The sequence below is a fragment of the Amblyraja radiata genome, chromosome 5 (assembly GCF_010909765.2).
Source record: "Amblyraja radiata isolate CabotCenter1 chromosome 5, sAmbRad1.1.pri, whole genome shotgun sequence".
NCBI classification, from domain to species: Eukaryota; Metazoa; Chordata; class Chondrichthyes; order Rajiformes; family Rajidae; genus Amblyraja; species Amblyraja radiata.
In genome coordinates, this window is record NC_045960.1 from 46,174,095 (window position 1) to 46,187,951 (window position 13,857).

General features: G+C 47.1%; 1 protein-coding gene across 1 annotated transcript in view; it reads left to right on the top strand.

The window, feature by feature from the left end:
- The first annotated feature begins 3,550 nt into the window (after positions 1-3,550).
- Positions 3,551-13,857, top strand: part of hdac2 (histone deacetylase 2) — a 34,726-nt gene continuing 24,419 nt past the window's right edge. The window contains exon 1 of the mRNA XM_033021144.1: positions 3,551-3,926. Within this exon, the coding sequence (XP_032877035.1) occupies positions 3,854-3,926 (73 nt within the window). The 5' untranslated portion in view covers positions 3,551-3,853. The remainder of the gene's footprint in view (positions 3,927-13,857) is intronic.

Here is a 13,857-nt window from a genome sequence, read left to right on the forward strand (position 1 = left end):
ATAAGGGGGAAAGCAGAATCGCCGACATCTTTTCCATTTCGGTAGAGATTTCACTTTTCTTTCTAAGTATCCGCTCCTCATTACATTTCGTCGTGTTTAAGTACACGTTTTTAATCAAATCCTTCTCCCCCCCCCTCCCCAATATTTCAAAACTAAACTGGCTTCTCACCCATAGAAGCAGCACCAGCCCCAGCCCCTGGTGAACGTTCCATCGTGTGATGTCACAATGCCCGATGCTCACAGATGTCCAATCGGAATGGATTCATTTACATATGCCTTTGCAGGAGCACAAGCACTTGGTGAACGTTCCATTGTGTGATGTCACAATGCCCAATGTTCAAATACATTGTTGCCATAGAGGGAGTACAGAGAAGGTTCACCAGACTGATTCCTGGGATGTCAGGACTTTCATATGACGAAAGACTGGATAGACTCGGCTTGTACATGCTAGAATTTAGAAGATTGAGGGGGTATCTTATAGAAACGTACAAAATTCTTAAGGGGTTGGACAGGCTAGATGCAGGAAGATTGTTCCAGATGTTGGGGAAGTCCAGAACAAGGGGTCACAGTTTAAGGATAAGGGGTAAATCTTTTACGACCGAGATGAGAAAAACATTTTTCACACAGAGAGTGGTGAATCTCTGGAATTCACTGGCACAGAAGGTAGTTGAGGCCTGTTCATTGGCTGTATTTAAGAGGGAGTTAGATGTGGCCCTTGTGGCTAAAGGAATCAGGGGGTATGGAGAGAAGGCAGGTACAGGATACTGAGTTGGATGATCAGCCACGATCATATTGAATGGTGGTGCAGGCTCCAAGGGCCGAATGGCGTACTCCTGCACTTAATTTCAATGGTTCTATGTTTCCCTCTCTCACCCCTCTCCCTCTCCCACCATCCCTCCTCCCCCACCCCCTTCCCTCTATGCCACCCCTTCCCTCTCTCCACCCGCCCCTTCCTCTACCCCTCCCTCTCCATCACTCCCCTACCCCTCTCCCTCCCTCCCCACTTTTCCACTCATCCTCTCCCCCCCCCTCTCCCTCCCCACTCCCCCCTTACACCCCCCCCCCTCTCCCCTCCCTCCCCATCCCTCCCCCCCTCCACATCTCTTTCCCATCTTCTCACCCCCTACCCGCTCGCCTTTCCCTCCCAATCTATCCCGTTCTCCACCTCCTCCTCTCCCCTCCACTCCCCTCTTCTCACCAACCCCCTCCACCCCCCCCCCCCCCCAACGCCGTTGGGGAAACAGACCCAACGGGTCTGCACTTGATCTAGTTAATATATAAAACTCTCGCCCCATCCGTCCGGCTGGCGTCCGGATCCCTTTCTGCCTTTCGATTCGTTCCCGCCGTGCGATGTCACAATGCCCGATGCTCGCAGACGTCCAATCGCAATGCCCGACGCTCGCAGACGTCCAATCGGAATGGATCCATTTACATGGACGGCTTCCGGCCGCATTTCTTCCTTTGATTCCCTGCAACTCCGAAACCAGACGCAGAATCGCCGACATCTTTTCCATTTCGGTAGAGATTTCACTTTTCTTTCTAAGTATCCGCACCTCATTACATTTCGTCGTGTTTAAGTACACGTTTTTAATCAAATCCTCCCCCCCCCCCCCCACCCCCCCAATATTTCAAAACTAAACTGGCTTCTCACCCATAGAATCAGCACCAGCCCCAGCCCCTGCTGAACGTTCCATCGTGTGATGTCACAATGCCCAATGTTCACATATGTCCAATCGGAATGGATTCATTTACATATGCCTATGCAGGAGCCCCAGCCAATGGTGAACGTTCCATCGTGTGATGTCACAATGCCCAATGCTCAAAGACATCGTTGCCATAGAGAGGGAGTACAGAGAAGGTTCACCAGACTGATTCCTGGGATGTCAGGATTTTCATATGAAGAAAGACTGGATAGACTCGCCTTGTACTCGCTAGATTTTAGAAGATTAAGGGGGTATCTTATAGAAACGTATAAAATTCTTAAGGGGTTGGACGGGCTAGATGCAGAAAAATTGTTCCGGATGTTGGGGAAGACCAGAACAAGGGGTCAAAGTTTAAGGATAAGGGGGAAAGCAGAATCGCCGACATCTTTTCCATTTCGGTAGAGATTTCACTTTTCTTTCTAAGTATCCGCTCCTCATTACATTTCGTCGTGTTTAAGTGCACGTTTTTAATCAAATCCTTCTCCCCCCCCCCCCCCAATATTTCAAAACTAAACTGGCTTCTCACCCATAGAAGCAGCACCAACCCCAGCCCCTGGTGAACGTTCCATCGTGTGATGTCACAATGCCCGATGCTCACAGATGTCCAATCGGAATGGAATCATTTACATATGCCTTTGCAGGAGCCCCAGCCCCTGGTGAACGTTCCATCGTGTGATGTCACAATGCCCAATGCTCAAATACATTGGTGCCATAGAGGGAGTACAGAGAAGGTTCACCAGACTGATTCCTGGGATGTCAGGACTTTCATATGACGAAAGACTGGATAGACTCGGCTTGTACATGCTAGAATTTAGAAGATTGAGGGGGTATCTTATAGAAACGTACAAAATTCTTAAGGGGTTGGACAGGCTAGATGCAGGAAGATTGTTCCAGATGTTGGGGAAGTCCAGAACAAGGGGTCACAGTTTAAGGATAAGGGGTAAATCTTTTAGGACCGAGATGAGAAAAACATTTTTCACACAGAGAATGGTGAATCTCGAATTCACTGGCACAGAAGGTAGTTGAGGCCTGTTCATTGGCTGTATTTAAGAGTTAGATGTGGCCCTTGTGGCTAAAGGGATCAGGGGGTATGGAGAGAAGGCAGGTACAGGATATTGAGTTGGATGATCAGCCACGATCATATTGAATGGTGGTGCAGGCTCGAAGGGCCGACTCCTGCACTTAATTCCAATGGTTCTGTTTCCCTCTCCTCACCCCTCTCCCTCTGCCACCCATCCCTCTCTCCCCCACCCCCCTTCCCTCTCTACGCCACCCCCTTCCCTCTCTCCACCCGCCCCCTTCCTCCTACCCCTCTGTCCCTCTTCCATCACTCCCCCTACCCCTCTCCACCTCCCTCCCCACTCTTCCACCTCTCCCCCTTCCCCCTCTACTCTCCCTCCCCACTTTCCCCTCTCTCCCTCCCTCCTCCCCTACCTCCCCATCCCCTTCTCTCACCCCCTACCCCGCTCTCCTTTCCCTACCAAATCTGTCCCGTTTCCTCCACCTCCTCTCCCCTCCCTCCCCTCTTCACATCCCCCCTCCCCCCACCTGTGTGTTTGGGGGGTGGTTAATGTGAGTTTGATGCCGCAGAAAAATAGTAAGGCATAAAGGACTACAATAAAGGACTATGTTGTTACTCCTGTGTATGGGTCTCATTACACAATGCTCTGCCATGGTGTGGAGCCTCTTTGAGCATGAATCCCTAGGCTACTTCTTGCACAGTGAGCAGCAGCAGCAGCAAGCACAGCCACCCCCTGCACCAAAGATTATAGAGCAGAACTCCTCTAGTATATTTGCCCTGCACTGGAGCTGAGAGCGAGGTCGTCCCGCCCCGGCCCCGCTGATTGACGGCCGCTGGGTGGGACGACACGACACGACACGACACGACGACTCTCCCAATTGCAGCGAGCGAGGGGAGGACGCACTCTGTCAAAAAACGCACTCGCCGCTGACCGCAACCGGACATCGTGGACGGCATCCTTGCATTTTGTAAAGATCAGAGGGTGTTTTTGTATCCGGGTCGTGTCTGTCGGTGCAGGGCGGGTGATTGAGAGTTGTTTCTCCCTGCATCTCCCCCACTGTATCTCTCTCCCCCACTGTAACCCAGGGCGGTCTCCAGCTCTGCTGCCGCTGCTGCTGCTGTTGCTGTCATGGCGCTCGCTGCCGGGGTCGCCGCCATCGCCACCGGCACCAGCAGGAAGAAAGTGTGTTATTACTACGACGGTAAGAGCGGCCTGGGCCCGGGGCCCGTAGACAGTAACTGCTCGGCGGCCGGGTAGGGTGAGGGGGGCCCGGGGAACTCGCCGCTCCCGAGTGGGCGACACGAGTCCGGGCCGGGGCCGGGCCCGGGATGTTTATTGTGTCTTATCTTCGGTGTAAACCAGCATCTGCAGTTCCTTCCTTCTACATTCACCCGGCCCCGGCCCGTCCACATCCCGGCCCCGGCCCGTCCACATCCCGGCCCCGGCCCGTCCACATCCCGGCCCCGTCCCGTCTACATCCCGGCCCCGTCCCGTCCACATCCCGGCCCCATCCCGTCCACATCCCGGCCCCATCCCGTCCACATCCCGGCCCCGTCCACATCCCGGCCCCGTCCCGTCCACATCCCGGTCCCGGCCCATCCCGTCCACATCCCGGCCCCGGCCCGTCCACATCCCGGCTGCCTCTACAGGGCCGGGCCGGGCCGGCGGGATGTCAAAGGAAGGAACTGCAGATGCTGGTTTACACCGAAGATAAGACACAGAATGCTGGAGTAACTCGGTGGAACAGGCGACGTCTCTGGAGAGAAGGATATGGAGGGTCTGAAGAAGGGTCGCAACCCGAAATGTCACCCGTTTCCTTCTCTCCAGAGATGCCGCCTGTCCCTCTGGAGATCTCCAATGTTGAGTTACTCCAGCTTTTTGTGTAGGCGCTGGCCTACAAAACAAGACACAAAGTGTTGGAGGAACTCAGCGGGTCGGGCAGCTTCTCTGGGGATCATGGGTGGATACTTGACATTGGACTGGGTCCCTTCAGACTGATTGGGATGGGGAAGAGAAAGCTGGCAGAGAGGACGAGTAGGATAAAGTATGGTGTGCTGGATGGATGTAGGTGATGGGGTGTTTTAACTGGTAGATGATTGTATGAAAGGCCAATGATGAAAAGACAAAAGGTGCGAGATAAGGATAAAATAAGTGCTTCTGCCACCTATATGATCCCACCATAGTCACATCTGTCCATCCATCCCCACATCTTGCTGCTTTCCCCAGAAACTGCTCCCTCACAACTCATTGGCTCACTCGTCCACCCAAACCATTCCTTCCCCAGCTTCCCCTGCAACGACAAGAGATGTAACAGGAGATCTTTTATATCTATCCAGAGACTGGTAGTCATTCAAGTTGAGATAGGTTCACATGCACCTCCTCTAAACCTATCCACTGCATTCAGTGTTCCCGATGTGGACTCTTGTACATTGGTGAGACCTAGCGTAGACTTAGCAATTGTTTCGGTGAATGCTTCTCTTTGGTCTGCCAAGGCCATCTGGATCTTCTGGCTGATCACCATTTTAATTCCCCTTCCCATTCACATACTGACCTTTCTGCACTGGGCCGCCTACATTGCCATAGTGAGGCCACATGCAGAAACTGGAGGAACAGCACCTCGTATTCATTTCGGGTAGCTTAATGGTATGAATTTTGGACTCCAATTGTAGGTAATTAAGGTATAAACAACTTCCCCATCTCTTCCCCCACTCTTTTTTCCATCCTCTCTTTCATGTGCCCCACCTAGATTCGCTCCTGGGTCTTACCTCTTCTACCCTTGTCTCATATCAGTTTTTTTTGTCTTCTCATCTCTGCCCTTTCTTCAGCTATCTGCCAATCAAAAACCTCACTCACCTGTATCCACATATCACTTGCCAGGATTTGTCCTGCTCACTTCCCTCTTCTTAAATTTTGTTTTATGATATTCCCTTTCCTGACGAAACTTTCACGGCCAATTTGCATTTATGAGTTGTGCCTTAATAGAACACAAATGTTACATCAGTGAGATCTATAATACTGCTGTTTACCAAGGCAAATAAATGGCAGAGATCAGCTCCAAACCAACAGTTGTGAGCAATATTGGGCACCATATCTGAGGAAGGATGTGCTGGCTCTGCAGACGGTCCAGACGAGGTTTATAAAAATTGATCCCAGGATTGAGGTAGATTACATGGAAAATAGGTGCAGGAGTGGGCCTTTCGGTCCTTCAGTATGATAACCATATAACAATTACAGCACGGAAACAGGCCATCTCGACCCTTCTAGTCCGTGCCGAACACGTATTCTCCCCTAGTCCCATATACCTGCGCTCAGACCATAACCCTCCATTCCTTTCCCGTCCATATAACTATCCAATTTATTTTTAAATGATAAAAACGAACCTGCCTCCACAACCTTCACTGGAAGCTCATTCCACACAGCCACCACTCTCTGAGTAAAGAAGTTCCCCCTCATGTTACCCCTAAACTTCTGTCCCTTAATTCTCAAGTCATGTCCCCTTGTTTGAATCTTCCCTACTCTCAGTGGGAAAAGCCTATCCACGTCAACTCTGTCTATCCCTCTCATCATTTTAAAGACCTCTATCGTCCCCCCTTAACCTTCTGCGCTCCAAAGAATAAAGCCCTAACTTGTTCAACCTTTCTCTGTAACTTAGTTGCTGAAACCCAGGCAACATTCTAGTAAATCTCCTCTGTACTCTCTCTATTTTGTTGACATCCTTCCTATAATTAGGCGACCAAAATTGTACCCCATACTCCAGAATTGGCCTCACCAATGCCTTGTACAATTTTAACATTACATCCCAACTTCTATACTCAATGCTCTGATTTATAAAGGCCAGCACACCAAAAGCTTTCTTTACCACCCTATCTACATGAGATTCCACTTTCAGGGAACTGTGCACAGTTATTCCCAGATCCCTCTGTTCACCTGCATTCTTCAATTCCCTACCATTTACCATGTACGTCCTATTTTGATTTGTCCTGCCAAGATGTAGCACCTCACACTTATCAGCATTAAACTCCATCTGCCATCTTTCAGTCCACTCTTCCAACTGGCATAAATCTCTCTGTAGACTTTGAAAATCTACTTCATTATCCACAACCCCACCTATCTTAGTATCATCTGCATACTTACTAATCCAATTTACCACACCATCATCCAGATCATTGATGTACATGACAAACAACAGTGGACCCAACACAGATCCCTGTGGCACCCCACTAGTCACTGGCCTCCAACCTGACAAACAACCATCCACCATTACTCTCTGGCATCTCCCATTCAGCCACTGTTGAATCCATCTTGCTACTCCACCATTAATACCCAACCATTGAACCTTCTTAACCAACCTTCCATGAGGAACCTTGTCAAAGGCCTTACTGAAGTCCATATATACAACATCCACTGCTTTACCCTCATCAATTTCCCGAGTAACCTCTTCAAAAAATTCAAGAAGATTAGTCAAACATGACCTTCCAGGCACAAATCCATGTTGACTGTTCCTAATCAGACCCTGTTTATCCAGATGCTTATATATATTATCTCTAAGTATACTTTCCATTAATTTGCCCACCACTGACGTCAAACTAACAGGTCTATAATTGCTAGGTTTACTCTTAGACCCCTTTTTAAACAATGGAACAACATGCGCAGTACGCCAATCCTCCGGCACTATTCCCGTTTCTAATGACATTTGAAATATTTCTGTCATAGCCCCTGCTATTTCTACACTAACTTCCCTCAATGTCCTAGGGAATATCCTGTCCGGACCTGGAGACTTATCCACTTTTATATTTCTCAAAAGTGTCAGTACTTCCTCTTCTTTGAATCTCATAGTTTCCATAGCTACTCTACTTGTTTCCCTTACCTCACATAATTCAATATCCTTCTCCTTGGTGAATACCGAAGAAAAGAAATTGTTCAATATCTCCCCCATCTCTTTTGGCTCTGCAGATAGCTGTCCACTCTGACTCTCTAATGGACCAATTTTATCCCTCGTTATCCTTTTGCTATTAATATAGCTGTAGAAACCCTTTGGGTTTACTTTCACCTTACTTGCCAAAGCAACCTCATATCTTCTTTTAGCTTTTCTAATTTCTTTCTTAAGATTCTTTTTACATTCTTTATACTCCTCAAGCACCTCATTTACTCCATGCTGCCTATAATTATTGTAGATCTCCCTCTTTTTCCGAACCAAGTGTCCAATTTCCCTTGAAAACCATGGCTCTTTCCGATTTTTACTATTTCCTTTCAACCGAACAGGGACATAAAGATTCTGTACTCTTAAAATTTCACCTTTAAATGTACTCCATTTCTCTTCCACATCTTTCCCATAAAACAAAATGTCCCAATTTACTCCTTTTAAATCCTTTCGCATCTCCTCAAAGTTAGCCTTTCTCCAATCAAAAATCTCAACCCTAGGTCCAGTTCTGACCCTCTCCATAATTATATTGAAACTAATGGTATTGTGATCACTGGTCCCGAACTGTTCCCCAACGCATACCTCTGCCACCTGACCCGTCTCATTTCCTAACAGGAGGTCCAGCACCGCCCCTTCTCTAGTAGGTACTTCTATGTATTGCTGCAAAAAACTATCCTGCACACATTTTACAAACTCCAACCCATCCAGCCCATTTACAGAATGTGTTTCCCAGTCTATGTGTGGAAAATTGAAATCTCCCACAATCACTACCTTGTGCTTACTACTAATATCTGCAATCTCCTTACATATTTGCTCTTCCAATTCTCGCTCCCCATTTGGCGGTCTATAATACACCCCTATAAGTGTTGCTACCCCTTTCCCATTTCTCAGTTCCACCCAAATAGCCTCCCTAGACGAGCCCTCTAATCTATCCTGCCAAAGCACTGCTGTAATATCTTCCCTGATAAGCAATGCAACACCTCCACCTCTTGCCCCTCCAATTCTATCACACCTGAAGCAACGAAATCCTGGAATATTTAGTTTCCAATCACAGCCCTCCTGCAACCATGTTTCACTGATCGCCACAACATCATACTTCCAGGTGTCAATCCAGGCTCTAAGTTCATCCACCTTTCTTACAATGCTCCTAGCATTAAAATATACACATTTAAGAAACCCACCCTCTCTTATTCTCTGTTTATTGCCTTTTTCTTCTCTCTCCCCTACATTTTGGGTCAGAGTGCTACCATTCTCTGCCTCCTGCCTCACACACTGACTGCTAGCTTTCCCAATTTGAGTCCCTCCCCCCAACCATACTAGTTTAAAGTCTCCCCAGTAGCCTTTGCAAATCTCCCCGCCAGGATATTGGTCCCCCTCGAGTTCAAGTGCAACCCGTCCTTTCTTTACAGGTCGCACCTTCCCCAAAAGAGGTCCCAATGATCCAGAAACTTGAATCCATACCCACTGCACCAGTCCCTCATCCACTCATTTATCCTCCACCTCGCTCCATTCCTACTCTCACTGTTGCGTGGCACAGGCAGTAATACTGAGATTGTTACCTTTGCAGTCCTTCTCCTTAACTCTCTACCTAACTCCCTAAATTCTTCTTTCAGGACCTCTTCTCTTTTTTTACCTATGTCGTTGGTACCTATATGTACCACAACTTCAGGCTCCTCTCCCTCCCATTTCAGGATTTCTTGGACCCGTTCAGACACATCCCTGACCCTGGCACCAGGGAGGCAAACTACCATCCGGGTCTCTTGTCTGCGTCCACCGAATCGCCTATCCGACCCCCTGACTATAGAGTCCCCTATTACAATTGCCCTCCTCTTCTTTTCCTTACCCTTCTGAGCAACAGAACCGGTCTTTATGCCAGAGGCCCGGCCGCTGTCGCTGCCCCCAGGTAGGCTGTCTCCCCCACCCTTACTCAAACATGAGTACTTATTTTCAAGGTGTACAGCCACCGGGGTACTCGCATGTCCCTGCCTCTGCCCGTTGCTGATCATCCAAAATCAGTACCCCGTTCCTGCATTTTCCCCATATCCCCTGGTTCCGTTAGCCCCAACAGCTGTATCTAACTCTCTCTTGAAAACATCCAGTGAATTGGCCTCCACTGCCTTCCCTGGCAGAGAATTCCACAGATTCACAACTCTGGGTGAAAAGGTTTTTCATCATCTCAGTCCTAAAGGCCTACCCTTTATTCTTAAACTGTAACCCCTGGTTCTGGACTCCCACAACATTCAGACCATTTTTCCTCCATTTAGCCTGTCCAATCCCTTAGGAATTTTATGTTTCTATAAGATCCACTCTCATCCTTCTAAATTCCAGTGAATACAAGCCTAGTCGACCCATTCTTTCATCATGTCAGTCCTGCCATCCCGGGAATTAACCTGGTGAACCTACGCTGCACTCTCACAATAGCAAGAATGTCCTTCCTCAAATTAGGAGACCAAACCTGCACATAATACTCCAGGTGTGGTCTCACCAGTGCCCTGTACAACTGCAGTAGGACCTCCTTGCTCCTATACTCAACACCTTTTGCTATGAAGGTCAACTTGCCATTTGCTTTCTTCACTGTCTGCTGTACCTGCATGCTTACTTTCAATTACTGACGCCCAAGGACGCGCAGGTTTTGTTGCACCTTCCCTTTTCCTAATCTGACATTCAGATAAAAACTGTCTCCGACTACATTCTATCTTTGTCCCGCTCACTCCCCTGACATCAGTTGGAAGAAGGGTTTCGACCTGAAGCGTCACCCATTCCTTCTCTCCAGAAATGCTGCCTGTCCCGCTGAGTTACTCCAGCATTTTGTGTGTACCATTTAGATAATAATCTGCCACCTTGTTCTTGCCACAAAGTGGATAACCACACATTATACTGCACCTGCCCACTCACCCAACCTATTCAAGTCACCCTGCAGCCTCATAGCATCCTCCTTGCAGCTCACACTGCCACTCAGCTTTGTGTCATCCGCAAACTTGGAGATGTTACATTTAAATCTCTCGTCTAAATCGTTAATATATATTGCAAATATCTGGGGTCCCAGCACCTATGATGAGCGTTTGTCGGCACTGGGCCTGTACTCGCTTGAGTTTAGAATCATTGAAACATACAGAATAGTGAAAGGCTTGGATAGACTGGTTGTGGAGAGGATGTTTCCACTGGTGAGAGAGAGGAATGAAGGAGTAGACTTGATGGGCTGAATGGCCTAATTCCACTCCTATTCCTTATGAATTTATGAGTGGTGTCTGCTATAAACATGTTTTCAGTTCTAACAAAAAACATAACTTCACATCCTACAATGTTGACCCTTACAAATTAAAACCAACAGGCTGTAAATCTAGTGCAGAGGTAGTACTGCTGCTTCCTATTTTCCATGTGTATTTCCTCCAGATTCCTTCCACGACCTAAAAATAAGCAGATAGACACAAAATGCTTGAGTAACATCATTTGTATACAAACTCCATTCTTCTCTCTTTGTTTCTTAAGATATTCTTAAGATAATGGCAATCCATGTTTGAAAAACCCACCAAGAAACTTGCGCTGCGCATGCGCAGTACTGCAAAGGCAAAATTTCAGCTGCCTTCAGTACCCTGGAAATTGACAGCTTGAAGCAGCGTCGACGGCACGTGGGCTGCACAGGCCATCGCGTGTTACATGCACTGGATGAAAGGCACGGAGAATTATGCCTCCCTAAGAGATCGATCTCTTAGGTAGGCATTATTCTCCCATGCCTTTACTATTTATATTTAATAATTACCATTTTATAATTTTAGTCAGGGTAGGCAGTACCTACCTTGCCTACCCTGACGGCACATGTCTGCCATGCTAGTATCTGTCTTTTGATACCATGGACTCTCAACTTCCTTAGCAGTCTCCCGTGTGTCACCTTATCAAAGGCTTTCTGAAAATCTAGATAAACCACATCTACTGCCTTTGCTTTGTCATGCTATTTACTTCTTCAAAGAATTCCAGCAAATTTGTCAGGTAAGACCTCCCCTTCACAAAGCCATGCTGTCTTTGGCCTATTTTATCATGAACTAAGTAGTCCGTAACCTCATCCTTGATAATATCTGTTTGCAATGATACCAAAATTGGTGCCGTCGTGGACAGTTAAGAAGATTGTCTAAAGCTATAACAGAATCGAGATCAACTTGGAAAGTGGGCAAACGAATGGCATGTGGAATCTAACTCAGACGAGTGCAATGTGATGCATTCTAGGAAATTAAACAGGACATACAAACTTAATGTTGTTAAACTGGAAAAGATATTAAGTTGGAAAACATTTTCTAAAGCTGGAATGGGTGCAGAGAAGATTTACGAGGATGTTGCCAGGACTCTTTATATGTAGACACAAAATGCTGGAGTAACTCAACAGGACAGGCAGCATCTCTGGAGAGATGGAATGGGTGACATTTCGGGTCATGTCTCTTTATGTCAAGCAACTGTTCCAGGGTAATGTGGCACCTAGGAAAAACACATTTTTACATTGTTTGCTATACTTTGGGTACTGCTCATCATTGAGAGTTGATTTTTTATTTAAAATATGGACACAGGATTACTTTTCACAAGCAGAACTAAATTGGTGTAATTAGATGTAGGCTATCAACATTATATATTTAGCATTTTGCTCAGGTTTATTCTGATATACTAGCTAAATGGAATGGTGTGAGCATATCACATTTTAAGATGAACTACACCTCGGTGTAATCACTATTGTAGTTCACTCTTTGCTATACAGTGATTGTTTATTGATTTTATTTCACTCTCCAGTTCATGGACTCTTAAATTTATGTAGTTTAATGAAATTTACATGTGAACGCAATTCAACTATATTTGACAATTCAAAGCAACAAAAATAACTTTTAGAGAATGTAGATGACATGTGCATGTACCTTTAATATAGTGACCTCACCACTACTAACCACTCCCCATATCAGAACACAGTGTGTTTATGACCCCTCTTTACAGAGAATTCAACTGTTTACTTTCCCTTCCACCTTTTGTGATCTCTATGCATTTACGTTGTTACGAGTACTGGGCAGAACAAAATTCTGAGGCATCTGAAAATATTAAACTTGAACTAATTTGATATTGGTTTGCTGGGTTTGGGACTAGCTCCTTGGATGAGATTACAGAAAACAGGTAGGTGCTATGAAGGCCATCTTGACCTCGGGAGGGAATGGCGTTGCTGGAGGAAGAAAACAATATAGGGCAAAGATCCTATAACAAGCAAGATAGCCCACTCGACGAAAAAGACATAGTAGGGTCATGGGCAGATTCATGGGTAATTTTCGGCCCCATTTCCGTAAACTGCTTCCGTCTCCGCCATCTTTGTCCACCATAGCTGAGCAAAGATACTAGCAAAGATCCTATAGCAATCTTTGGATACTAGTACGGAGATGGAAGCCGGTTACGGAAACATCCTCGTAAAGATCTTTGGTAAAATCATCTCCTCATTTTCTCTCTGCCCCGTTAAAGAGACTCACTGACGGGGGGAAAGAGGGCGGGCATGAGAACCGAAGCTGAGAACAGACGGCCCTTCGGTTTCTTCCCCCATCACGCTCACTGCCCGGCTCCCAAACTCCGGACCCGTCTGCTCTTCACTACTCCCCTGCGTCGCTGACTGCCGGACATTTATTCCTCTTTCTGCCAAAATGGCTGAGTGCTGGAACGGCTCTTTTGTTCGGCCCGCCTAAGTGCTGCAGCAGTTTGGTGGGGGTCGGGCTCGTACCCCAGTTCTTATCTTGGTATTGAGCATCGATTTCCATCATCAGAGAAACGTTCCTCTGGAGATCGATCTGGATAGTTCACAGCGTGCAGCTGCTCCCCGTTCGCAGGTCTCAGCATCTTGCAAGCTACATTTGTTATTTGTTGGGGCAGAAGGGGTGGGGAGCAGGCGCACTTTCCTTGGGCTACACTCGCTCGCTCACTCGGTCGGTGCAAGCCTCAGCCCCTCACCCCGCCTTTCTCATTTTGCGGAAAAAATAAACAACCAATTTTGAAAAGGCACAGCAGCGACAGAAAGAGGGAAGCGTGGATTGGAAACATCTCCCCTTTTACACTGCCGTGTGGGCACAGCCTCTTTGCCCTCAGTGCCCCCTCCACCCTTGCACAGGCCGATCCCAATCCCTGAGCTTTGAATCCAAAACATTAAAAAATAAATTTAACAACTATAATTTATTAACATATCAATCATAAAATAACAGAA